The sequence below is a fragment of the Apteryx mantelli genome, chromosome 28, assembly GCF_036417845.1.
Source record: "Apteryx mantelli isolate bAptMan1 chromosome 28, bAptMan1.hap1, whole genome shotgun sequence".
NCBI classification, from domain to species: Eukaryota; Metazoa; Chordata; class Aves; order Apterygiformes; family Apterygidae; genus Apteryx; species Apteryx mantelli.
The window spans coordinates 5,250,516-5,278,224 of record NC_090005.1 but is presented as its reverse complement, the minus strand read 5'-3'; the positions used below and the strand labels follow the sequence as shown (position 1 = coordinate 5,278,224).

The 27,709-nt window shown below is 50.8% G+C and overlaps 2 protein-coding genes across 3 annotated transcripts in view; one reads left to right on the top strand and one right to left on the bottom strand.

The window, feature by feature from the left end:
• The window catches only part of PSMC5 (proteasome 26S subunit, ATPase 5), a 142,633-nt gene extending 116,867 nt beyond the window's left edge, over positions 1–25,766 (top strand). Inside the window, exon 13 of the mRNA XM_067312143.1 lies at positions 25,757–25,766. The gene's annotated coding sequence lies outside the window, so the exon portion shown is untranslated. The remainder of the gene's footprint in view (positions 1–25,756) is intronic.
• ASIC2 (acid sensing ion channel subunit 2) overlaps positions 1–27,709 on the bottom strand; it is a 513,526-nt gene that overhangs the window by 6,294 nt on the left and 479,523 nt on the right. For both annotated transcript variants that reach the window (XM_067312141.1, XM_067312140.1), the window contains exons 3-6: positions 14,621–14,748; positions 1,550–1,700; positions 693–749; positions 21–174 (exon numbers count right to left, since the gene is read on the bottom strand). In XM_067312141.1, the coding sequence (XP_067168242.1) occupies positions 21–174; positions 693–749; positions 1,550–1,700; positions 14,621–14,748 (490 nt within the window). The remainder of the gene's footprint in view (positions 1–20; positions 175–692; positions 750–1,549; positions 1,701–14,620; positions 14,749–27,709) is intronic.

The following is a 27,709-nucleotide window of genomic DNA, read 5'->3' as shown; positions in this document are numbered from 1 at the left end:
CTGTTTTCTGCGACACTCACGAGATATATTTTTCTGACTTGTTGAACTTCTTCTCCAGGTACTTGGCTGAAGTCTTGCTGGGGATCTTGACCATGGAGAGCTCTTTGTTGTACCTGGTTAGGTTACAGGGTGTCCTGCAGATACAGTAATTGCTGTCCTTTTCGGCAAGCAAACCTGGAGAAGGTAACAGAGTTAGATTTTATGGAGTTGCTCAGACGAACAGCAGAGGAGAAAGTAAAGGTTCCGCTGCCCAGAGAAGGGCCAAGCAGTCAGATCACGAAAGCAAAGAGCTAAAAGAAACCCAGTCCCAGTTGGTTAATCTCTGTCTTTACTGCACTGCCGTTTCTACCAGCTTGGAGGGAGGCTCTTTGCTGGTGGTTGGACTCTGTTACCAGCAGTGGCTGGAGGACAGGCAGCGACTGTAGATAGTCCCATGCTGGTAATGTGCCACCCCTTCCTCACATGCTTCTGATCCCACAAGTGGCGCTGAGCCCTGTAAGTCTCCTAAACCCAGACCCAGGACAAGTCCATCCCTCCCAAGCCCAGACCCAGGGTCTCAGCAAAACCCACCCCTGGGCTGCAGCTGCTCTGGATTAACCCAGTCCTGCTGGCCAGGAGGAGGCAGGTTGCTGGAAGTCCCTCCAGCACAGGACACCTGTGGTACCCAGTGCCATGGGACATCTGGTACTCACCAAGCGCAGGCTCTGCGCACTCCTTATACTGCTCCGGAGTACAGAAAGGAGCATCCCCTGCACAGAAAGGAAACATCCATCAGTGGGGACCAGCCACCAGGTCACCGCAAGGGACAATCAGGTTCTCTGCAGTCACCTAAAGAAATCAGCCCCCTTGCAAAGCTGGAGCCAAGGTGAGGGAGCACGTGGGATGTGCAGCACTAGGTTAATCCTGCTGCTCCTCTCCAGATCGGACCCACGTCCTTCTACCCGGTGCTGGGCAAGGCGCAATCCCTGGACACTATTTCAGAGCACTTTGCTAAGGTTATTAAGTACTGTCCCCCCCTTACGGGAAGGAAACGGAGTTATTCCCAGCTCCTTGTATCCCTGGTCCCTCCTTGCCCTCTCCTGCGGGATCTGAGGGGCTGCAGGCTGGCATGCACGCATCGCTGCAGAAACCCAGCCCCGGCGGGTGCAAGGTAGAGGCGCCGGGGCTCAGCGTTTTGCTGCCGAAAAGCATCAGGGCTCTTTTAGCCTCTGTCCAGCTGGCTGCTGTCCTGCCTTGGAGTCTACCCAAGTGTGTTTAATTTGAAAATCATGCTGAAATAGCTAAGCTTGCGAGCTCCCTGCATGCACCCTTCTTCAGGACTGAATGCAATTTATTCCACGTCTGTCTCAGTGTACTCTGGAAGCGGGTTTAACCACCTCCGAGCAAGTACTCGTACCCTGCCAGGAAGTCAGCCATGAAGTTGCTAATGGAGAACAATTATTCTGCTAGAAATCCCCTACCTGAAATTAGCCCCCAGATCAGCTCGTCGTCCCCTAACGACCCAGGCCAGGACAGAGGAAGGGGGCCCCTGCCCTCCTGGCGCACTGACCTGGCATGTGAACCATTTTGCAGTTGCAGTTCTCCACGATATACCGGGTCTCGCAGTCGATCCTGCAAGCCGTGATACTGTAAACGGGAAAGAAGTCTAAGCCCATATCCGACGAGCGACATTCACCCCACGGCGGAGGCAGGTACGTCAGCTGCAAGAGAGGCAAGAGCAGCGCGTTAGGGGATGCCAGGGACCGGCCGGTTCGGGCAGTGAGGAGCCGGGCTTTTTGCACCTTGGTAACTCAAACACAAGTCGCTTTGGGCACCGAGTCACGACTGAAGCCGACAACCATCTTGGTCACCCCTTCCCCTCCTTCTCAGTCTGACCCAGTCTGCCCAGCCGGGCGGATGGCTCTGCTCTCCCAGATGGAGAGCATCTTCTCCACATCGCTGCGGAAAAGACCTGGCAGTTTTATGTGACAGCTAGCGGAGGCAGGACACGATGCAGGGCTTCCCAAACCTGTCCTTTCTCTCCCAAGGATCCTGCCATGCAGCTCTGCGGCTGCACTTTCAGGTCCTTCTGGCACCTTGGAGTCCTTCCAGCCCTGTCAGTAAAACCCTGCCCCTGCAGGGACCAAAGGGGAGACTCCGACCTGCAAATTGCCTCCGGCTTTGGTGAGAGCAAGCACGGGCTCATCGGCACTGGTGTGTCGACGGCTCCTGTCTCGAGCTTGTTCTGATCTCCAGGCAGAAAGCACCAGTGACATTGAGCGAGCAGACAGGGGTGACAGCGTGAGCAAAGCTGCCACGTTTGCACTGTTCCCTTCCTCAGGCACTTTACTCAGCGGTAATGAATGCAGCAGACTAAAACCTTCAGACCCCTGTGAGCAACAGGGCCAGGGACTCGGGAGGCAAACGGAAAGGATCAAGAATGGGTCAGTAACAAGTGCTTGCTACCAAAGATAAAAATGCCAAGGAAAGGGAAACTCCTGAGGACTTGATGCACTAAGGAGCCTCCAAACTTTGCCTTCCCCATGGAAGGGTGGCTTGGCTCAGATGAGTGCCGTGGCAGAAGCTGGTGCAGGTCTGCAGAGCACGAGCTCCCTGCAGGCTTGGAGGAGGGAGATGACTCAGTTGTGTACCCTTCCTGGCATCAGTGCTCAGGAGCAGCCTCCGGAGCGGCAATTGGAGCTGATACAAGTTATCTGCCCTCCTGGCATCCGATGATGACGAAGATCTATTTTGCTCTCCGGTGACTGCACACCAGCACGCATGGAGAAGTCCTGGCTCATAACCTGGTGTGTTCAGTGCTAATGCAATGCAAACCCTTCTGCTGCTATTACCACTTTATTTAACACCTCGGAGCACAAACACAAAGATGAGAAAAGCAAAACTCCACGATCAACCAGAGGAACCTTCTCATTCAGAGCCCAGAACATCCTGGAGGAAAAACAGTCGCTCTCTGCCTCCCCTCAGCCAAAGCTACCTTGTTCCCCTTCTGTCTGCAACCTGGCAGCCTTTCCCATTTCTCTTTATCTTTGTTAAATGCTCTGCAATACTCTTTGCTAGAGAGCAGAAAATAGCACTGTGTCTCATTCCCCTAACCCCCTCCTCCTTAATGTTTTAAAGCCGCATCCAATTTGCTGTGCTTTGCTCCAAACACAGAATGTTTCTCGCCGGCAAAGCAGGTTGGCGGAACAAAAACATTCCTTTAAAAATGTGATAACATTAATCTCACTCTAAAATAAATATGTAAACATATGGTGATGGACTGCGAGCCTAGGACCTAACGGATAGACTTTATGGTCTTCTTCTGGGCTGTCTGGGTCTCTTTTGGAGCCATGTGGGAAAGGGAGGAGAAAAGACATGACCCAAAAGTGGAGGCAAGTTGCATCTGCTGTTGAATGAGTAACCACCCCATGAAACCTTCAGGCACGAACCTGCTGTAATCACAACAAAACTCCTGCAACAGGAGCCATTCGGAGAGCTCTGCTCTAAATCTCCGGCATGAGCATGTCCCCAGGCTCTTCAAAGCACCCTGTGAAGAGATGTTCACCTTGTGCAGCAGCTTGCAAGGCTGGAGCACTGGGGAAACTCCCTTTGGCTTTCACTTATGAATCACTCAATAGCTAGGAACCCATAATGGACTTAAATTGCAGCCAGTGAGATTAAGATGGGATGTCGGCAAGAACATGTCTCATAGTGAGGACAGGAACTGTACCCAACTGCAGCTGTCAAACATTGGTGAAGGTGAATCTGCCCAGGAGGGTTAGATAAGCTGTCAACTCCTGGTCCCTCTCAGCCAAGCCAAAATAATTCCTTCTCTCTGTGGTTCACTACAAACGATTCCCATGCACGTAATCCAGAGGCATCTTGCTTATTCCCGCAGTTTGCTTACTGCAGCTACCAGTAACAGACTGGTTCCCCAGTGCTTCTTTCCCCAACAGGCTGATGCAGGTTTTACGAGACTGGCTGGCATGGCCTGCTGGCTGCCAGAGAGGTGCGAGGCATTGCAAGTCGACTTCACGCCGTCAGCTACAACCAAAACACCTCGAGCCTTTCCAAAGTGCTCCAGAGCCTTCCAGAACCCGGTCGGTTTGAAGGTGAATGCAGTGGCAGCAAGCCCTCTCCCACCCAAGCCAACTGATGCCACATAGGGTCTCCCACAGGGTCAGGATCTGGCCTCAGCCACTCTCTTGCAGCTCTCTGCATCCTGGCTGGTCTCCCTGGGGAGAGGACTTTGAGGAACGACCCGTCCTTGGCACACAGACCAGGACGGCCCATCCTCTAGATGAGCCACACGTCCTAGCCATGACAAGAAGATAGGTCAAGGCCTTTCCTTGCACAAGCCCAAGGATACCCCCTAGAAGGGCTCAGCTCCTGTGTAGTCAAACATGATGGGGGGTCTCAACGCAATGGGGAACCTCCCCTTGGTTCTCTGGTTTTCCCCATCATCTTGAAAAGCAGAAAATAGCCAACTCCCTTCCTCTGCTTCTGCAAGCATTCACCAGCCACAGATCCCTCCCAGAGGGACTGGGTAAGAGCTTGAGCAGGGTTGTAAGAGCTCACAGTGCTCTTCCACAGGGACATGGGCTCATAGTCAGTCACATGCTGGGAAAACAAGTGTCGATGAGGCAGAAAACCTTCCAGCAATGTTCAACAACAGGCAGGTCTGAGTGGTCTGCTCTGGATCGGGACACATGCAAAGAAACAGGATCCTGCACGTGCCAGAACGGATCTGCCCAGGCTGCTCCGCCTGCCCTGATCTTGGGTGCCCTGGACCATTCGCTGAGGGCTGCAAACTCTGGCGTGTTGAACAGGGAGCTCCTAAAATCTGCCTAACGTATGTTGCTGCTCTGGCTGCTTTTAACCCCGAAGCGGCGAGAGCTGTTCGGCCACTTGGGGCAACCACGCCATCCCCACGCTCTGTGGTTACGATCGGAAAAGCAGGCGATTTCCCCAGCAGATGCAAAGACGCAGCCGGTGAAGGAAAGATCCCATCTGCAGCGAAACAGCTGAGGGATTAAAAAAGAAAAAAAAAGCAATTCCCAGCGATCTCTGCATCCTCCAAGAAGCAGAGCCAGCTCTAAATAGGATGGTTTTGGAAGTTAGCAAAGCAGCACCTTTGAATGAAAGCATCAAGTATGTCTTTGCGGCAATGGCAAAGTGCTGTTTGAAGGGGATCTTTTCTCATTTGCTTTACACTTGCAACATAACCGAGCACCAGATGCCATCATTTAGTCATCCGCAGTGGAGAAAAGGGCCCATATGTTGCACGTTGTATGATAAAGGAGAATAAATAATCGTCGTCTCCAATGGAATCAGCCCTCTTCCAAGCGCAACTCCGCGCAAATCTTTTAAGCCCTTTAAATTTTATTCCGAACATAGGTGACGGGATCAGAGAACGACGGGGGCTGTGATCAGATAGTTAGCTTAAATACTTTTCATTTGACCAACGCTGGATTTGAGCCATGGCGCTTGTGCGCTGGCACAGCATCCGCAGGAGATGCAGGGGCTGAATGCTTAATTAAACCCTCCTTGATCGACGGAGCTACAGCCCGTCTTGCAGCGAGGCACCAGCTTTCCTCCAGCTCCGCCAGACCGGGAACACCGGTAAACCACGGCAGGCACAGGGACGGTCCCCACGTAGCAAAGCGGAGCTGTTTTGCTGCCTTTCCCTAAAAGCGCGATTTTCCGTAGTGCTCGCGTGCACGCGTGTGCTGAGCTCGCTACTGCAACACCCGTTTCTCCGGCTTCCCAAACACGCAGCGCACGCAAACATGGACAACACGGTCTTTTTGACGCTCTTGCTGCCTTGTTTTATCTCGATACCTTGCTCTTACAATTTGCAACACAGGGCAGATATTTCCTGCATGAACTTTTGGGCAGAGTCTGCTTGCCATCCATCTTTCGGGCTGGAAGAAGTTCAGAAATGCAGAGGCCATATGGAAAGTGTCTCGCACGCCCGGGGAACGGATGCTGCGCGGAGGTCCCGGGAATCTGTGCGCTTCTCTGCCCATCATTTTTTTGGTGGAAATGCTGCTGCAAGGGCTGATTCACGAGGAAGTTTTACAGGCAAATCTGTACTTTTTTTTTTTTCTCGCAGGCAAGATCATACAGACAAATCCTCCTGGGCTTGCAGGCTGCTAGACTCTGCCTCCCTTGAGCAAATCGATGAACTCTTCTCTCTCCAAGGGGCTCATCAAGGGCTATTACCAGGAGCCTCCATTGTAATTACAGCTTCAAAGACACGCCGCTTCCCTTGCGCTATGTAATTTGCAATCAGAAGCAAATTCCCGACTGCTCAGCCACCAGACACGGCTGCGGGTCCTCTCCGGGGGGCGGCGGGAGAAGGCACATGTCTGGAGACCAGGCTCTGTGCAGAAATCGGGAGTCGCGTTTCATAAATCTTGCTGCACCCTCCACGGGTAATTTGGATATGGGTTGGGGGAGACCAGGCTGTGGTATCCCCGGAGCGATAGCGCCAGGAAAGCCCCCGCCGCTCCCCCGGGCAGCTTCGGCAAGCGGGTGCCGACGCGCCAAGTCTCTGCTGTTGTCAACTCACGTCCCGACCTTTTATTTTCCAATTATCTCGGAAGGCAGCCAAGCAGTTACAGCCTGTGTTTGGAGCTACGACAGCATCGCTTCCAACCCCGGAGATGCAAAGGCAGGATTGCCGGCACTGCTGCATCTCCACCTGACAGGGCGCATCGCTGAAAGGCTCCGCGTTATCCTTCGAAGAGGGGAATATCCAGGCCCAGTGCCTTGGCTTGTATCCTTCAAATAGTACATCTTGCACGGAAAGAGATGCTCCAAGCACGTCGGCGACAGCATCCCGCCGTGCAAGCCCTCTTCACCCCCTCCTAGCCAGCCTGGGTGCTTTTGGGGGGGAAATGCAACCTCAAGCAAGGCCCTCATATTCCAGCCAGGCAGCCCCAAGGAGCTGCCCGAGCGAAACCGGTCAGCTAGTGGCGTTGGAAATCCCCGCCTGCAAAGCTCGCGGGCCCTTCGCGTCGCCTCCAAGAGCACGTTAGGGAGCCGGCGCTGCCCGGCTGGCCAGTAAATAGGAACTCAGGCGACGGAGCAATCCCGCGGCTTGCAGACACGTAGACGCAGTAAGCGGGAGAGAAGCTAATTGCACCCGATTTCTTTTCCCTGCAACCTCTCTGGACAGTGCGCAACAGCGCAGCCGTCTCCTCCTCTCCGGGGAATTGCTTCGCCTCTTCCGGACGATGCTGATTTTAGCCCCGCAGGACTGAACCGTTTTGTCCAGCGGCTCCTGGTGCTTCGCCCGGAAAAGTAACGCCAAGCCGTAATTTTGCTCGGCCGCCGTGGCAGCTTTCCAAGAGCTGCCCACGCGCAACCTTCCTTGGCACGGCGGCCTCTCCTGCTTACAGAAACTCGACTTCGGCATCTAATTGAGGCTGACAAACTCGCCTCCTCGCCCGTTCACAACCATTAATACTTAATTAACGAATTAAATGCTTTTTAAATTCTCCCAGTCTCCGCTACAAAGGAGTGAGCCAATCAGTTACGAACTGGCAGGCTCGGAAAGGGAAGGAACAAACTGACTCGTCTCCGTAAACGCACGACGGATTTGCTTTCCCGAAAGACGATGAGAAAGTGGACGGCTTTAAAGAAATGTGGGATGCACAAGCGAGGCACCGCGAGGAAGCCCCGTGCGGTGGGAATGGGTTATGGAGGGGGACAGCGGCTGTGCTCCACGTTTTGGCACTACCTGATCTCCATGGTATCCCTTTTTCCTGGCTTAATTGGCTGCCCTTCGCACTCCGCTCTTGGCACCGGGCCTCCCGGTAACTGCAAACATCTGTCTTGAGCAGCAAAGGTCTTTTTTTTAAATCTCTATCTCCATTTTATCCATGCGTTTAATCTTGTGCAGCAGGGAAGATGTGGACTGGCGGCATTTCCAGCGTGGAGAAGAGTTTTGGCAGAGTTAAAAAAGCCACGGTGGGCACCGCGCTGAATCCGGCTCCCAGCCTGCTTCCCAGGCTTATCCTGCAGCATCCAGCCCTCACCGGGCATCACCGGGCCCTGGCTGGATCGAAGGCGGCGTTTTTACCCAGAGCAGATTTGCATTTTCCTGCTGGCGCCGTCTCTGCAAAGCATCGGGTCTGGGGCTCACCTGCTCCCGGCTCTGCCGTGGGGTCCGTTGCAGGATCCTGGCAAATCCTCCGCCTCGCCAGGAGGAATTTTTCACGGACCAAGAGGGAGGCACCGACCCAGGGTGAGCTGTGGCACTGGGACAAAAGCTGGTTTCTGGCCGTACCTGCCTTCTCCGTGGGACAGGACGCATGTGGATCCGGGAAGGACCCACCTGCCGCACGTGACGTGACCAAACTTCAGGCTGCAAGGAGGGATGCCGAAGCTTGAACAGGGCAAAGTCTAGACGGGGTGGATTTGTGTTTGCTCCAAATGAAATAATAACCAGAAATCTATGCTCCTTAATGAGACCTCACAGAGCACCAACTTAATAGAATTCCACTTCCAGCCAGCTTTAGAACTTGCAAAATACTTATAAACTCTATGCACACACAGCTTGCAGCCCTTGCTGTCGCCATCTCCCAGTTAACGACGCTGGAATTTCTCTATTTACCAGCTCCCTTTGCGGGCAGGGCTCTGCTCGGCGCAAATCCATCTGTTCCTTCCCATTTGCTCCCTTCAAGGAGCCCGATTTGGGGAGTGTGGGGTGGATGTTGCACCCTACGAAGCTCCTGGCCTTTGCGATACCTTCAGGCAGCAATAGCACAGGTCAGCTCTTCGCCGTGGGAAAAAAAACCCACTTTCCTGTCCTCAGCGACCAGCTTTCAGTTCGTTTAAAAATCCCCTTTCCCGTGCAATATTGCAAAGGATTAACAGGAGCGCCCAAACCATTACTGCATATACATCAGAGATGTTTTCTCTTTCTAGCCTCTTTTTCAAACTAAATGCAACCGGGCTTTTCAAATCTCTGCTTGTTTGGCCATATCCTTTCCATTGCTTCCCTCCAAACCCGTTTTCTTTGGACCACAGTGCATCCTTTTGCAAATGGGCTGATTCGTGCCGAACGCAATTTTCCAAGCAAAACCACGCCGGCGCCCTACGAAAGCAGCGCCGCGATCCTTTCCGCGCGCGCTTCCTCCTGCTTCGAACTGTTCCCGCGCGCTGAGCTGAAGCTGTCACTCAGGCTGGCCCCAGCTGCCTGCCAGTTTGCTTCCCCGAGTAGTTTAATTAATTTAGAGTCCAATGATATATAGGGGGGAATCAACCGGGAGAGCACGTGGGATTGAGGGAAGCAGAAAGGAATCGCAGCGCTCATGTTCTTCCGGGAGGAGGGACGATCTTGCGGGTAGGAGAAGACGTTGTCGGCATTAGAAAACTTTGCAAAATGCTACTGAGTTGCTACGGGCGACTTTTTCAAACGCAACTGCCTGCACGGTGGCTCGAAAACCCAGAGCTCAGAGTTATCGCTGCCAGACCCCAAGCCCCGCTCTCACGCCTCGCGTTATAACTACGGATCGCGATACTGCAGTTGTTGGTAGCTGATGCTCTCTGTCCCGTGCAAACGTTACGAGGGGATGAGTCTCCGAGGCACGCTCGAGCCCTATTAAACAATATTGCTCCGTCTTTGAACCTGTTGCTTAATTGAAACCTCTTAAATTTTTATTGCCAAGTAGGCAGAAATTGCCATTTTAGTGCGCATTTCATCTTCCCTAATGCGCTGCGCTGGCGGCGGAACAAGGAGCAATCGAGCCGGGGAAGGAGCAGTATCTGCTCCAGTCCGTTGATGCGAGTGGCTGAGATGCTGCCGCCGGGAAACTTGGACGGAAAGGGAGCAAGCACCGTGCGGGAGGAAGGGATTTGCTGGGAAAATGCAGTGTCTCAATGGCAATTCCCTTGCAGGGCAGGAAGGAGGGCAAAAACGGGCCTTATTCATCTGACTCGGCGATTGCCATGCAAACCGTTCTCCATGGTGCGCTCTGCCGGGATGGAGCCGGGGCTGGCCCTTGCTGCCCTGCACGGGGACCTCCTGGCCAGCCCCAGCTGCCGGAGCTCGCCGGCTCCTTCCAGCCTCCCTCCTGTCGCAAGCTGCTGCAGAAAAGCCGGAAAAGGGCAGCTGCAGCTTCCCGCATCCTGAGTCCATCGAGTGCGGCTTCAGGCAATCGGACATCTCCGTGTCCCTCTCCCTTATTGGCATCGATAGTCCCAGTCTCACCTTTCCAGGCCCAAGACGGTTTTCTCTCCTCTCTCTGAAACCTCTTAAACTCCAAGCAAGGAGAGGGAGTCTCTTTATTTTAAGCAATTTTGGACAGAAAGCAACCATTTCAAGCCAGGTGTCTGCAGCAAAAAAAACCATTGCCCCATATAACCGTACGGACGTGTTTTATGGAGAAAACCTCCAGCTTGGATCGCCTTTGCAGGATGGCTTTCACCGATTCAGCAAGCGCAACGGATCCGCTTGCAAAGTCGCTTTTGAGCTGCTGCGCTGCCACATCGGTGCGTTTAACTGCAGCGGATGCGTGACGAGAAGCACAACACCATCACTGCATCAACATCACCAAGCTGGCAAACGTTTCCTAAAAGTGTCGCGCCGGCGGAAAGATCGGAGAGATGGAGGGAGCCCCGGGATGCACCTCCGGAGGCAGGCGGGCGGCTCGCTGCAGACCAACAGGAGCACGGCGACGGATGGACAAATTCCCCCAGGTTGTCAAAGCCACCGTACGAGCAGGATGGCCCCAGGCATGTAGAGGGGCTGGTCCGAGCAGACGCAAGAGGAAAATCCCCGCAGGCAGCGGTGAGGCAAGAAGGTGCCACCGGAGAGAGGCGGCCGAGTCCCCATCGGTGGGACCAGGTGGAGGCATTAATTAGCACATAAAACGAAGCAGGGAAGAAAATTAATTAGCAGGAACCAAACCTGACATCTGATGGAGTGGGTGGACCTCAACTTCAGGGGCTCCTTCCCATCTGCACTCCCAACTACCAGCCCGGGGGCGAATTTTCAAGTGATATTTAACAAGATCACCCTCTGTCATGAAGCCGGAGATTAAGTTTAAGCAGGCAAAGCCCAGGAGATGCTCTTATTCCTGTGCTGTACAGATGGGGGGTGAAGGGACAGATTTGCCTGAGGCCGCAGGGGGTAGCAACCGAGCTAGAAATAGAGCAACGATCCTCTAATCCAGCCACAAATAAATATCCTTCAGCCCAAAGCCTGTTTCTTGAAGATGTTGTACAGCTATCACTGTCCCGTCGAGACAAGTCTGGCCAATTCCACACCTGTTTTTTTGGAGCTGAGCTGGAAAAAGTGCTTATAACTAATAGATAGGCTCCTCCGTGCTGAGGGAAGGGAAACGACCTTGTCTTTAGCTGATGATTTCTAGCCCACTCCAGCTGGAGGATGATTTCATTTGTGCTTAATAGTGGTATAAAGCCCCTGGTTTTGGATCCCAGTAAATGGCTCCGTGCCGGACTCGGTCCTCTAAGTGATGTTCAGAGGGTTTGCAGAGCTTCACCCCAGCTCATTGCAGGAATAGCATGTCCCAGCCGTGGAGATTTAGTATTTTCTAATGAATAAATTGGGCACCTGAACCCAAGATGTGCATTTGGGGGTTTGAGAAGGTGGGTGAGGCCCAGCATTATGGTGCCCAAAACGGTGGAAACGGGTCCTCTCCTCTCTAAGCATGGGCGCACATTTCTTGGTCCTCCAGCAAGGCAGTGCAAAACCCACCAATGGTGCCACCGTTTTGGGGACAGCGTCAATTAGAACATGGTAAAAGAACAATTTCTTTAGGCCAGGTTGGCTCTAAATGAAAAACAACTCAGTGTCTTTAGGTCTGGATCAAAGGCAGACTTTGCACCTTTGCACAGCCCTGGCCCTGCGTTGTGTTATATGGGGAATAGAAAACACTTTCAAGCCAAGAGAGTCCCCAAAATACCTATTTTCCTTATCATCTTCTATCCATCCTCCCTCTCCAGAAGGAGGGATTTGGTAGAGGGATGTGGTTTCCCCTCTCTCCGCTACCTGTCTTCCTAATAGGATCTCTTGCAAAATTCTATTTTATTTTTTAATAGAAATAACAAAACAGGTAATGCTGGCAACGGGATGTGAAGCACGAGAGGAGGATTTCCAGCAGCTATCTTAAAAGTTTTGGAACGGGAGAGGGTTTCACTCGAGCAGATGTGCACACCGGGGATGGAAGAGCCAGAGCTGCGCTGCTGCGCTTGGCATACCCAGTCCCAGCAAGGCCGTTGATGCAGGATGCTCTGCTCCGCCACCGAGTTCCTCTCCACCCTTTGGCAAGTCGCTTTGCCGCCCTGTAAAATGGGATGACATCTGCGAGACGCCTGCCAGGCACTGGCATGGGAAGCACTCCCGGGTGCAGCAGTCCCCGGAGACAAGCAGCCGCCAGCTCGGACCCCGCGGGCCATCTCCAGCCCACCCCGTTCTTTGCTGCTTGGGTGAACGGCAGCTTTGCCCTCGGTGCGGACATGCATCAGAGATACCCAAACACAAGACGGGATGGACAAGGGATTCAAAGCACAGTAATTACTGCCAACAATTCTGGTGCTAATTAATCAGTTTTCTGTCCAGATTCTTTATCTCGCAGTATTTCCTACGTATGTAATACCAGATACTGCCGATTCCTCCGGGGCAGCACAAGGCAGCTGCTGGGAGAAGGGAACGTTGGGGACATGTGGAAGGATTTGTGTCGAGCGAACAGGCATGGATTACAAAAAATACCCACGACTGGCTCGTTTCCAAGACTTGGGATAATTCTGAACAATTAAATTACCGCTTCTCTTATTTCCCTAACGAGTTGGCTTATGTGGATATTCCCATGCCTCCCTTGGGAAATGCAGCCCTGCAGCCCTCCATATGCAATCGTATGGTGGGGGAGGGCAGAGAAAGGCCCAAGAGCTGTTGAAGGCCAGGTGAACATTAACCTCTCCCCAGTGGTCAGGGCTGAAGTTTAACTAGCTGCTTTCTCCACTGGCTAAGCCTGGGGCAGAGGAGCCACCTCAGCACAGGTCTCCCAAATCCATGGGCAACCACTTGGCCACCGTAGTTTTCTTGACAGCGGCACGCACCTTGGACACCCTATGGCAATGCCTGGTCCATCACCTTTCCAAGCATCAAGCCCTTCCCTGATGGCAGCAGTCCAGCACGGAGCTGAGATGGCCGATTCACTGCCCAGGGACATGAGGGGGGGTCTCACCCCCAGCGTCAAGGGTGGCGCATTCAAGGCAGAGAGAGCCCAGTCCACTTGGACACGCAGGAAGCAAGTACCCTCCTGTCTCAACCTCACCTCTGATGACCATCCAGCAAGCTCTACCTGGGCAGTAAGGTGGGCTCAGCGCGTCTCCCTGTGAGAGGACGGCCTTGAGGAGCCCGAACCCGTACAAGGCTGGGGCTTGGCAGGTGGACGATGTGTCGAGGAGAGAGCAGCTGCTTTGTACTTCAGCAGCTGTTGCCTCGGCCCCCGAAGAGTCCTCTACCTTCCCTGTTACTAAGGCATCATACTCGAAATGAGTGCTCTGAGCTCCAGTAAAGCTGCTCATTTTCTGTAACCCACCGGACTTCCCACAAGATACAGACTGACAACAGAAAAACTCTTTCTTGGCTTTAATTGAGAAGCCTCCACCTGGCGCTCGCCTACAGGGAACCCACACCGTTCGTTATCTCCTGTGCAATTATGCACAAGCGCGTCTGCATTGAGAAGAGAGGAACTCATCCGGGCTCACTGAAATACAGCATCTTCAGGTGTATTTTGGTACTGGTGTCCATGGAGAGACGCCTTGGCTTCAAGATACATTTGGTGGTGAGTTGTTGTCCTAAGCCAAAATACAACTACTGTGGCTCTGATTCCCCACTGAGATTTAATCAGAGCAAACCCTCAGACAGCTCCTGTTGTGTTTCCCGAATTTGATTCATGTCTCATTTGAGGGCAAATGCAGGAGCATGGAGGAAAATGAGAGACGCAATGAGGCAGGAAGGCTACAAATGCCAGTGCCGGGACCAAGCTGAGAAAGGGATTTATTCTGCTGGCTGGCTTTCCAAACTCCTAACAAGGATTTGGGTCTAACGACGCTACGTCTCATCACATCCATCCGTGACAATGTGTTGCCGTCGGGACACAGGGAGAGTGTTGTATGAGGAGCAATGAGCTTCCCACCCCTGGTTATAATAAATGAGTATTTCTGTGTTACCTGAAAGGATTCAAGCTGATTTACCTAATGAAATGCTCTCCTCTGAACTCCTTTTATCCCTTGAACATGGGATCCTTTTGGCAAAAAGCATCCTTTCGCGGGGTGTTGGAAGGTACTCAACACATTTTGTGACTGCCATAGCTGAACCGTAACAGTAAAAAAGCAAGCCAGGGTAATTACCAGGAATGAACACCCTTCCGCGGCCCAAGCTATGACAATTCTGGGCAAAGCAAGGGAAGCAATGCTGTAAAACCTGTCCTCGTCCAAATCAAGCTTGCCAACTGGAGGAGCAATTTGAAGCAAAGGGTGTCTGGGCTAAAAACGGCTGTTAATCATGAAACACCTCTTGAGGGGCCTCCTTCCATAGAAGTGACCTCACATATTGACTTGTTAGAGGGCTTTAGGTAGGAAAATGAAATTAGGCGCTTACCCTTTGCTCTTGGGTGGCGACAAAGGTCTGGAAACCAGGGGCCACTCCGAAGCCAAGCTCTTGGACGAAGGGTGGCTCAGACTGGCTGTGGATCTGAACTTTGACTCCAGCCTCGAACGTCGTCTCCTCTGGGGGAAGAAGGCAGCAGGTTAGCTAACCAGGAGAAGGACGAGAAGGCGGCCGTGGGATGGGGCTGCTTGTGTCAGAGCCTGGCTGCAGGTGGGATCACATTCAACTGCACATTTGCCCTTCTCTCCCCATATCCCGCCGTGCAACTCTGAGATTCGCAACTTCAGCTTGGTCTGTACTCCAAGATCGAGAAAACAGGAGGCGATAACTATTTTCTAGCTGATAGATTTTTTTTAGCTACAGAATCTTAAATGCATTTTACTAAAAAACCAAACTCCTCCTTCCCCAAAAGAGAGAAGTTCCTAGTATCCGTAAAGTCTCCAACACCCAAAGGATGGGTGCACCCGGAGCCTGCTCCCTGCAGTCCCATCTCTAGCACTAACGAAGCCTGAGGCACTTGCGAGAAAAAGTAGGAAATCCGGTAAAGAAAAGAAGAGTGTAATACTTCAAAGGTGCCCATGTATTTAGCAGCCTGAGTCGTTCCAAGCTGGCCAAAGGCACTTTGGAGTTTATGGGCTTAGACACATCGTCAAGTTACAAGTTTCCTCACTTTGGCTGATGCGAGATAGCCGCTCGTTTCCACGTTGTGAGTTTGTGCTGAATATAAAGTAGCTCAAGGTCAGCCGCCCTCTTCCACTAGAGGCTAAAACTAACTTACAGGAGACTTTCTGAAGGCAGAATTAATAGCATGCAAATCAGACCCAAGTGTGTGAGAAGAGCACTTTGGGCTCATCTAGCGCACAGGCATCTTCATGCAATAGGGGTACATAACCTTTCTCTCTTTAGCATTGCTGCTACTGTCTCACTTACCAACAAACTAGAGGGAGCATATGGGATTAAGGGAGGGGAGATTGATTTGCAAAGGAAGGTTAAAGTTGTTAACTATGCATAGTTTGGTCTAGAAACAGAGTGTACCTACTAATATGAATCCATGCCTACGGCCAGCAAATGCCACCTATGCATCTAAAGAACTTGTGTTTAAAGATCTGTCCCTCTTTACTTCCTTTGCTTACTAATCCTTCCTAATTTTCCACCATTTTATTACGCATTTCCATTTTTAACTGTACCTTATTCAATCTGAAGCATCTTTCCCAGTAGAAACCTAGCAGCTAGGAATCACCACCACGGACCACAGCCCCATTATGCCAGGTGCTGCACAAAGATGTGCAGCAGGAGACAACAACAGCAGAAGACAACAGACTACGGGCTTGATATCAGCAGGACGGAAGCACAAAGAAAGCATAAAGTAATATTGGATAACGCAAGATTCACAGCTCTCAGGTGCCTGTTGCCTAAGAGGCTGCAACTCTGTTGACTCAGCGAGGCAGCAAAGGATTTCAGCCTTCTCCTCTCACAAGGATTTTCCTGTGCCCTGTTCACTTGGTGCCTCCAAGGCAAACATAGCTAGAGACCATATTGGGGGGAATGGGCTTAGGAATGGATTCGTCAGGCTAAACGCGAGCATCTGCAGTGCAGAAATCTACCTCTTTTACAGCTGAGGCTGAATTTCCTCACCTCACCTTGAGGCTGGTGCAGCCTTGGACCAAGGTGGTTGGAGCAGAGATTTCTGGAGATCCCTGCCCAGAGACACAAACAAACCCTCCCTTCCGAACACAAACCAAAACACACATTTCACTCGGGTTTCGGGAGCAAACAGCATTAAAAACACTGCTCTGACAGTGAAGTGGCTTTACATCGTCACTACTTGAAACTTCAGGCTCTGTGACTGGAGCGACGCATCTCGTGGCTGCATCTCTGGGTCTCAGGCATTTTATCTCTGCAGCCTTTACAGAAAGAGTAGCTGGAAAGGACTATTAATATTTAACCTTTTAAAGCTAGACTTTTCTATCTAAGACAGAGAAAGCAACTTGGAGCTAAAATGGATTTATTAAAACATTTACCTCACCAGGCTTTGAATAATTTGGTTAAATCCCAGGGGGGCGGCCAACTCTCCATGCTTGGCAGAGACTGAGCTCCAACTGTCTGGAACTGGACTTTTAACTAGTCAGAGACATATCGATCTGCAAAGCTCAGCTCTTGAATACAGACTCATGATGATTGATGTCTTTGGGGCTAGCACTAATCTGTCGATGCCGTGCATCAGCATATATGCTCCCCAAAAGGCAATCACATATTTGTTCGTCATCCTGACAAAAGGATGTTTGGTGTCTAAATAAGGCCACGATTACTGCACAGTTGCATTACTATCACATGCGGTGCCATGCAGCTGATGCGGCATGTGCAGGGATCTCCTCTGAATCCCACATTGGTGCACCACTGGCACAGAGAGGGTTTCATTTGGCTTTTCTCCTGGTCCTTCCACGCCAGCTTTGTGTAAGCAGGAGCAGAAGACCAGACAGGGCTGACTTCCCCCGCGGACGGGGTGTTTCAGCAAACCCTCCTGGAGTGAGGTCGGCATTGACCAAGACCATCCTTGGTGAGGGCAGCCAGGCTCTGCTTCTGCTCAAACCCAATGACGGCAACCTGAATTGCTCCTCACCACCCTCCTGTCACTGCCAGAAACACAACCACATTACGAGGACTCTCCAGAGCCCACCACAACAAAAACTTTGCATGCCTTTGTCTTGCTTGGCAATAGTTTGGCTCCTCTCCTTCCAAGACATGGCAAAAAGACATTGATATGACATCTCTTGTTGTCTATTCAAGACCAGCATTGGCCCACCTCATTTGAGCACCTCGTTGTGTCTCATTTGAGGGTCACCTTCCTGCCAAGTTCTCCCAGGCTGGCCCCCAAAATATTTCAGTGCTGGAGTCAAAACCAGCTTCCTCATGCAACCTTCGGAAATGAAGAGCCGCCACCAGCTTCACGTCCCCATCCAACCTCATCGGCGCCCAGAATAGGCGCCACACCAGCCCGCGGCTGCACCCTGGCGCCTGCTGGCAGATTTAGCCCCGTGCGCCTGCCCTCGGTGGCTCTGCAGACACCTGCGTGGCCACCTCCGCGGCACGCCAGCACGCTAATGCATGCCAGAACGGCTCGGTTCAGCACCTTTCCCGAGAGACCACCTACCGTTTCTCCAACTTCAAGTCCTACCCTGTTATTTCCACATAACACCCACTTGCACCAATGCTAAATGACTCCATAGCTTTGCCTAGTGTTGATCCCCTTCCAACACTTCAGAGTAGTTACCATATGCTTCCTTCAGTAATTACCTTACAATTTTCAGGAGAAAGCTTGTATTTAGTCTAATTTGTTGGAAAACGGGAACTGTTTTGTTGAAGCATTTTTAGGCCGAAATTATTCTGCCTATTGCTGCACTGGCCTCACACTGCAGTTCCCCAGGTCTCTGCATCTCTGAGCTAACTTCATGGATTTCCTGCAAAGCTCTTTGCATATTTGTGTGTTTTTTGTGTGTGTATCGCTACGCATCCAGAAACATGATTTGTAAGTATATGCAAGGAACTTAAAAGGGACAGGGCTTGTAATCTGAAATAGAAAGTCCTGGCACGTAACCGTGAATAATCAAGGATGGGTAGGCGAATGGATTTTCCACACTGTAGAAAAAAACCCTGCTTTTAAAAAACAAAGTTATTAATTTTCATAATCAATAATAACAAGAAGAACAAAATACACAGCATCTTGAGAAACGATGCCAAAAGCTTGTTCTGCCAGCAAGAAACACATGAGAATAGGAACCTGTAAATACGAAACCGCCTTTGAAAAACTGTCACTTCTAAAAATTCTTTCGCTACAAAAGAGCTAGTTTGCATTAGGATGGAAAAATGAAACTCCCAATGACAAAACCCTTTGACAGAACACATCTGGACCGCTCCTCCTTACCTGTATCTTAAATGTTTCCAAGCTCCACATTGGCAACTGAGAAGCATTAGTGTATCGTAAATATTTGCTGCAAACATAATAAAGAGAAGCTCCCAGCGTTCTGGCTGCCAGGATCCAGAAGCATTTGACTATCCATGGTATGAGTTTAGCTTCCTAAAACAAATGCCCCTGGGCAGAGCAAAACCAAACAGGCTCTCTGGCATTTTGGCTGGCCCTGGGCCTTGGAGGTTGTCACCAGAGACAGGAGAAGTGCGACCAGGGGTGCAAATGGCCCCGTCACACGAGGAGATGCAGCGCTGCAATGGTTTTGATGGTTACTGCAGTTTTAGCATCCTACTGAATGTCTCCTTGTAGCGCTGGTTCATGGAGGCATGTCACTAAGTGCCGGATTAAGCTTTCACGGCTGTTTCTTTAAGCTTGTTTCTTGAAATCATCAATTAAGGGGAAAAAAAACCTGAAAAAACTTCAACCAGGGAACCACAGACTCAGAAGCCAGAAAACCTTTAAAAAGAAATTCTATTTGGGTTTTTGGTTGGTGTCGCATGGTTTTTAAACTAATTTCATCATTTTGGGAAGCCTAGCCATGGACCTTCATTCATTTCTCTTTCAATCTCCAACCCCACTTTTAGAGTACAGTGCTTTTAAATTCATTTCTTATTGCGGCCCAGGCTGGGAATGGAGGGAAAACTCCTGATGATTGCATTTTTTACATACATTAATATACATTACTGTGCACACAACTGCGTTTCTGAACGAATCCTGAGCTGCTTTTTTATCTGAGGGATTACAGTAGCGTTAATTAAATTGGGGATTAATTCAGCATGTGCTTCAAGCTGGTTGCAGCATTACGTGTAGCAAACTACACAGCTTTCTATTTCTGGTGCTGGCTTCTCATGGCTTCAGCAGTGCTTTCCGCTTGGAGCGTCGCTAGAAAATCTTAATAAAGTTCCAGCTGACTGTACGTTCGGGTGCAGGCTATGAAGTTCATCCCCATGAATATGCAAGGAGCCGCAATTAAAATAAGAAATGCTGCCAAAGGCACGTAGCTACCCTTCTTCCCCTTCCTTATTATGTCCAAACTGATCCACTTTTCCGTGGAAATTAACATCTGAAGCTGTACTTGGCACTAATTTATTGGGAACCCAAGATATTCACAGCCCGAGTCATGGGTCGTTTGTAGCTAGAACAGTCACATCCAGTTCTGCTGGCTCAGAGGAAGACAGAGAAAAAACAAAGCAAAGCCACCACGGTTCAATCTGAGCAAAATACATGGTATTTTTGTTATTGGCTCTCATCGTGATTGTATCAGGAGGCGGCCTGAAGGTTTACTTTGGATAATAAGCCTTCTCTTGTGCTCTGCAGAAGCAAGCGTTGAGTTGGGAGTCTTACTTTCTCCTCTGACAATCCTCTGTCCTTTGCCTCAGTTTCCCTATCCATAAAATGGGAGCAATGTTAGGACTTAACTCACAGCGGGCTGAAAGATTTGCCCATGCCTCTTCTGCGTAAGCACCGTTCAACACCGTAGTGTCTTACCAAAGCACAAAGATGGGTATCGCATAGAAAGAGTATCCTCAAGGTGACCCTCAAGCATGACCATCCTTTTTGTCCCTGTTGAGGAGGATTTGTTTCATTCCTGTGCCAGCTGTGTCACGTCAGCGAAGGGTGTTGCAGTGGCACTTTGCAACCACAGTTTCTTCCTCGGGGAAGGAAGGGTTCCCCAGGAACAGCGTCACATTTCCCACAGCACGCTCAGAAGAGGCTCTGAGATGCTACGGTTCATCTCTAGGCTTTGTGGGACCTCCTGCTCAATATCTCCACGTATCTCCCCATCCCTGGCACCAGGGCAGAGACTTGCTGGGTCTGGTGAAGCCCCTCAAGGCACATCCTGCCCCAGGGATGCAGGGAATGCCGTGGCAAGCTGCAGCATCAGCACGATCCCTCCACGCTGCTGGTTGCTGTGGGGGAATGGGCTCAACTGCCTGTTGGTATCACCTGTTTCGCTGATACCAGACCTTCTGAAAGGGCCCATGCACTGTGCTCGGCACTTTCTGAGCACATCCGACTCATTGCACAGGTGGGGCGGACTGGATCTGCAGCCACCCAGCCGATGTGCCTTGGACTCAGGGAGGTCTGAATCACTGCTTGAACCAGACTATGTATGTTCAGAAACCTTGGACAAATGCACAATGCTCTCACATTCTTCCTAGGCAAAAATTTAGGGATGAAAAAAGAAAAAGAAATTGCCATGGAAACATAACTGTAGGAAAGTAGTATCAGCACAGCCGAACAGGAAAAAAATTGTAAGTAAAATGAAACTAGTTTTACTACAGTTAAACAGTTCCAATCCCATGTGCACAAGCTCATTTCTGTGAAAGTGCTGTATTTTGCTTTAGTTAAAGTTGCCTGGTAACAGGATTAAGTGAAGCTGAAATAAGAGTATTCGCAGCAGGATTCACGGTGGTTTGATAACATCAGTTTGACAGACAAATGAGTCAACACAACTTCCCCACAAAAACAGTATCTAAAAATTTGTCCTGTTTATTTTTCTGCTCCAGGCTTTGCTTTGGCTGCTGTCTGGGGAGAATTCATGGAAGACTTATTTCCGCCAGAATGAAAATTAGATGTCCTAACACCAGCTCTAGCAGCTGCCGAGAAAAACCATGCCGACTCCTCGCATGCAGCGAGCGCGAGATTTCCAGCAGGGCTGGTGAGGTTTGCAGAGCGTCATCAGCTCTGTCCCCCGCACTCAAGACAGACAAATAAATTTGCAGGAGCTGCAGAAGAGCCCGGGCTAGGGGGACCAGGAGAATGGAGAGCCCCCCTTCTAGCAAGCACCTGGAAGAGCATGGGCTGATTTGCCTGGCCATGCTATCAAGGGGTCCAGCTGCTACCTACTGCGCTATGGGCTAAACACAAGGAACAGCAAAGCGAGGGCCAGCGCTGGCACATGGGCAGCGGAGAAACTGGGTGGGAATGAGCTGATGATCACTGATGAAAAATGCTCGTTGACGGAAAATAGAAAAAAGCCTCTAGCGAGCCAAAAGATGAGGCCTCCATCAAAGCAGAGGGGAAAACCTAACCGACTGCTTCCTGGGAAGTATTTTTAACATTTAGGCTGGGGGTTGGAGAATGAAAAGCCTGGAGCCGGTGACTGATAGAGACCACTCAGCACTTTATTTTTAATGATGGGGTCCCTCAATCTTGACCCCTTCAGCTGGGAGAACAGAGAGCAGGACATCACCTCCAGGGCTCTCCTCTCGTACTGCCTGGACCCACCTCCTCTCTCCTGTGTAACACTTGGAGCTCACCGAGGAATGGACTGTATTTCTGCTCTAACGCCACTGCCCTTCCTGGAAGACCGCCAGCCTACGCCAGGAGCTCGTGGATGCTGCAATGACGCATGCAGTGGTTGGTCCTGCCATCCCAACGCACTGCTGCTAATGCCACCACTGCTGCATGCACTGGGCAAGTCACAATGGGGGTCCCTAGTGCTGGACATTCACATCTATTAAAGGTGAAGCTTGTTGTCAAGCCTTCTCCTGTCACCAGCAGAGAGGCAGGCAGTTCCAGAGTGATTCATCACATCCTAGGGAGATGTCTACAATGGGATGAGTCACGACCAAGGTGTTTCTCCTTCTCTCCACTAACCATCCACTGAACCTAGGCAACTACCTTAGATCTCCGTAAGTAACTAAGATATCCACAACATGATCAGATAAATACTACTGGGACCCAAACGGGAACACAGGTGTTCCCTCTTCAGAGCTAAGGGACTGGCAGGGGTAACTGGCCTCCCTGTAAACCCTTCACTATGAAATCAAATTTTGCTGCTCAAAACTTTTCTGAAGACCTGCAGCCCACCAGGTCCCTCAAGCAGCAGGAGCTTCTGCACAGTCTAATGGTCCTGCTGCACAGTACAATGTGTCCCCTCCACTGGGGACTGTATGCTGAGATAGTCCCCTCTAATAGCAAGTGTTGGGATGAAACATGGGGGAGAGGATCATTTCCCAATAGACAACCTGGTTTCTCTCTAACAGAGCTGGGAAGAAGTGAACTTGGCTTACATTCCCCTTCTGAACCCAGTTCTCGTGTTGTGAGGGCTCACTCGTTCAAGAGGTTAAAATATCTCTCCCAGGACGCTCACGTGGTTGCTCAGCTTCTGCTTGCTGGACCTGACACCCATGGTCTATCTGCCCTTGCTCCTTGAACCTCACCTGAAAGGTAGGACCAGCGCTGGGCAGGAATGAGCGCTGACAACCTGGTGAGTTCGGTTCCTGCTGCTGCCCACATATCTCCAACAGTCTCAGGGCTACTGGCAAACCTTGCTCTGATGAACATGGAGAGCGTTTAAAGAGCTGTACAGAAGCATCGTGCAACAAAGTCCGTTACAGCAAGTCACGGGTACTTTGTGTGAGAGGTTAAAGACCTATTCTGAGAAAATAAAGCCAACAGCTCTATATCTGAAAGAGCTACCAGCATTAAAAGCTGCCTGCTTGCATTAAAGGCAAGAGAGATAGCAGCGTTAGCTACAGAGGAAAATCAGTCCTTCCACTTTATCTGTTGGGACACAGATGGAGTATTTCAGAGATTTTTCCCCCCCCTTTTTTGGGTAAAAGAATACTTTCAAAATATTCATTTTGTATCTGAGAGGTGCAGACAACCTGGATCTCAAGGCTGTGACAGAAGCATTGAGGGTTGGTTTCCAGTCTCAATTCCTTTGAGAAGGGGGAGGAAGAGCTTCTGTGTTCTAGAGAAGTGTCACCACAAAATGACACTTCTTGTTTGTTGTTTCTTTTCCCTTCAATGAGAAACAGGGAAGGGATTTTTCACAAAGAGCTCATGAGATAAAAAAAATAATGGGCAGGAAAGAAGAAAGCAAGGAAGAGAATCTTCTATCTGCGGCACCAAAAAATCAAGAGAGTCTGAAACTAGAGATCTGTGCAAGGGTGCAGACTTCAGCAAGGATGGCACGAGAGGGCCCCGATGACTTGCGTCCTCCCTCTCCTCCCCGCAGCCCGAAACCCTGCAGTCGGGCGCTGCTCATGCAACCCCGGAGCCGGCCAAAACGCTCGGGTGCTTCACCATGCGTAACACCCTGCCGGCCTTCTGGTCTGCACGGGTGCTGGGGACAGGAATTGCAAGCTCGGCAGCACCTTGCCTTCCCCAAATGCTCCCGTTTCCTCCCTTGGCATCTCTTGGTCGCGCTGAAGAACCAGTTCGCACCGCAAGAGGAAACAAATTAAAAAAAAAAAAGGGAGAATATTGCTCCTGTAGATACGGGGTTGTGCAATAACTATAGCGATTTGTCTCCATCAGCACAAACGAGCACAGTAACAGGAACGGCCAGAGCCTTTTGGTGAGGACGAAGGGATGCAGGAGGCCACATCTTGCAGAGCTGGCTTTAAAGCAGCTCTCACCGGGCTGGCACGCGGCTTCAGCCAAGGGGCCAGGAAAATCTTGGGGTTTTGTCCCACCTTTGCTGTATCCATGCTTTCAGCCAGGGGCAATTCCTAAAATTTAACTCGGGAACTTACATTTTAAAATTTAACTAAGAACTTGCATGGGATATAAACCCCAGGATGTGAACCAGCACTCCAGGAAATAAGCAAGCAAATACACCTACCTGGGATTCGGAAGAAGCTTTCCTACCGACAATTTATTACTTGATTACCCACTAAATGTTTGTTTGGGTATTTTCTACTTAATTAGCTAGCATTGGCCCTGCAAGTGGTCGGATATAGAACTGTTTGGGACCTTGGTCGGATCCAGCTCTCTCACTGCTCACGCAAGGCAAGCCCAGGGCTCAGATTTTTCTCCGCTCAATCCCTTACGAGCTCTCTCTAAAACGCAGCCGTGATTCATTACTCACCAAGTAACAGAAGGTGTTGTAACAAACTACATTAAGCATTTTGGCTATTTTTAGTTAAGCATATTGCAGTTGCATACTAAATCGGAGGGGCCATATGTCTCCACGTATATTATTAAAAAGCCCATTACATAATACACGGGGCAAAAGAAACCCGCAGGTCTCTCCAAGCTGAGACGAGAGACGTGCCACCGGTCTTGCTGGACGGTGAGCGGCCGGCAACGAATACTGCAGTTCCTTGCTTCTCTCCTATTAAGTTTGCAAACTTTAATCAAGCGGAGAAACACGTAACCTGCTTTATCAGAGGGTTCACGTCAGGGCAGGGAGGTTCGGTCCTGCCAGGTTACGTTACTTGTCCAACAGCGGCTCGGCGAGCGAGGAAAAAATTGCACTTTGCACCGCGGCATCCCACGGCGTTGCAGGGAACGGCGACCGCGGGAAGGAGGAGAGCAAAAAAAAAGCCCGAGCTGGCCTCGTATCTCCCCCGTGTCCCCGGCGCTGCTCTCGGCGAGGCGGCTGCTTTAGGGCAAGAGGATGCTGCTGCCAGGAATATGAAGTGAGGAGGGGATAAATATTCCCGCCAGCTCCCGCGCTGCTGCCCGCTTCCAGAGCTGGGGGTGCCGGCCCGCGGGGCCGCCCATCTGCTGCCTTGTGCTTCAGCAAGCTGCTCCCACCGCCGGAGGAAAAAAGAAAAAAGAAAAATAGAATAAGAAGAGACGCGTTTTAAAGGCACCGAAGCAGTTGCTCACACGGCCGCTGCGCTCCTCCCGCCACCGCCGCTCCAGGAGCCTCGCCGCAAAACGTCTTGAAATATTAAACAGCACAAGACCCGCTGCTAATTTCGGCGCCTGGCGGAACCAGATGGAAGTGGCTTCCCGAGCGCCACCGTCGCTTTGCGGCAGATGGACGGGCTGCCGGCCAGCCCCGTGCACACGCTGTTTGCCGCGATCCTCCAGTTTGGCCCCGGCTGGGGAAACCAGGACTTTCGGGGGCTGAGCGTGGAGGCAGCAACCTTTATTTTGCCGGGACGACGTTGCTCCTCGAGGCAGAGCATCCTCAGCACCAGCCCGTCCTCCGTTTCCAGTCCATCGGACTAATAACCTCTTGCAACTCTGTTTTCCCTTGGCCCCAGCTCCAGGAAACACTACTTGAACCCAAAGTGAGAAGCTCCCCACTGGGCACAAGGATTCGGCTGCCAGGTCCCGGCTCCGGGGTTAATTTCATTCGGTTTTTTTCCTCCTTTCCCAGAGAAGCATTTTTTCTTTGGAGGCAAAGCTGCTCCAACTCAGTGTGCTGGGAGCCAGCGGAAAACCCTGGAAATACAGTGCAATTAAATAAAAGTGCTGCTGGTGCCGGGACATTTCAAGGCAGGTGTCAGGCTGGAAGATTCTCCTGGGGATTATAGTTGCATGAAACCCTGACTCCAATGCACACCCCAAGTGCAGACATCTACGTTTAAATCTATTTAATTTGCATTGCTGATAAACACCAGTGTTTTGAGCAATGCAATTTTCAAGCACTTTGGTGAATGCAGCAACTAAGTAAACACTCATTTGAATGGGAAAAGGATGCACGTCAGGCACGTTTTATGATTACACAGTGCCGTGAGAGAGTTCGTCTATCACTCAGAGTGGGAAAAAAAAACCAAGCAAATCCAAGCAAACAAATATTTTAACGATATCAGTGAGGGAAATGCTTCCCCTGCTCATGGACTTGGTGGAAATTTCAAAGTTGCAGTCAGTTTGGTCCATTACGGACCAAGAGAAACCCCAAATCATTAGGTGGCTTTCCTAAACAAAAACAGGAAAAAAACCACACACCCACCCTGCTCTAACTCAGGGAGGTGAGGATTTAAACCCTGGTCTCGCATCTAAACGAACGCTTCAACGAACGAGACACAGGGCATTTTTTTTTAGTGATTTAGGGTTTTGTTCTTCCAACCAGAAACTCTAATCACAATGAAACTCATCCATAAGTTTCGACAACGTTGATCGATGTCTCCTTAGAAAATTACCGGCCTAATAATTCCCAGCCCTTGCAGCCAAACAGATCTTAGATCTTAAGGAGAAGAAAAATTAAAAGTCTGCGGGCCTGCAGAGCAGAGGCAGAGTATGTTCATACCGGCTACTTGCTACTTTATTTATTATATCCTTTGCTGAGGCTCAGCCAGCCGCCAGCCCTCTCCCTCCCCGCTAGGAAAGGCGGACCGAGCTCTCCTGCAACGCCGCATATGGAGGATGCTATATATAAAAATATTTGCATTGTGTTGTAGTGCGCCGCCCCCGGGAAGGTCAGCGCGGCACAGACGGATCTCCTATGGCAGCAGGCAGCCTAGTATTTTACTCTGATAAAAATAACCCATGAAAATTACATCTAGGGTGGCTCTGCCGCGGCAGGACGGAGGCCTACAGTGCTGCAACGAATTTTGCCGGAGGGGGAAGAAAAGAAAAATCAGTCAGCGCTAACCTGAAGATTTAAACGGACACATTGCGCACTGAAGTCAAAGGTTGCTTTAGGGGTTTTGCAAGGTGTGTTGAGGAAACGTCGGCACGAGAGACAGGGCAGAGGGTGAAGTTTAACAGCTGGACAGATCCCAACCCGATGCTGAGAGCTGCCAGGAGTCCCGAGAGATGAAGTGGATTTTGCAAGCCCAGGGTGGGCTCAGCTTCCCGAATTTTAGCCATCTCGGAGTTAACCATCTAATCTCTGCAGGTCACCAGTGTCCCATCACAGTCCATGGTGAGAGACGGGGTGATTCTTCATCCCATCCTTAGAGAGGTGCCTGGCTTGGTTAGGTAAGACACTTCCCTTTTGGATGGGTAGTGGTGGGTGAGATGACTCCCACGCCCAATGTCTCAGACTCGTTGCCTCATTCTTTGCTCAAATCCACATTCTCATGCACGAATGAACCCAGAGAGGAGAGACGATGCTGACGAGCAAGAGGCCTCCCAGCTAGTTTTGTCTGGACTCTGATTTCCTTTCCAAGAGTGTCTTGGTGGTGAACCTCATCTGAAATACAGCGATCAGTGCTGGTCACCAGAGCCTGATCAAGCGAGGCTGAGAAAAGAGCAAGCAAAAGCTCCTGGGACAGGCAGAGGAGTGGGGAGCCTGGTATTGGGGAGGATCCCACATGGCTTGGAGCGTGCAGTCTGGTGAGATGAAGGCCATGCAAGGATATGAATCCTCTCTAGAAACACATCAAAGGTAAACACCAGAAGGGAGCAGAGCTTTCTAAATGAAAACATTTGCAAACAAAAACCCAGAATGGACAAAACTGACTGCAAGTTTCATC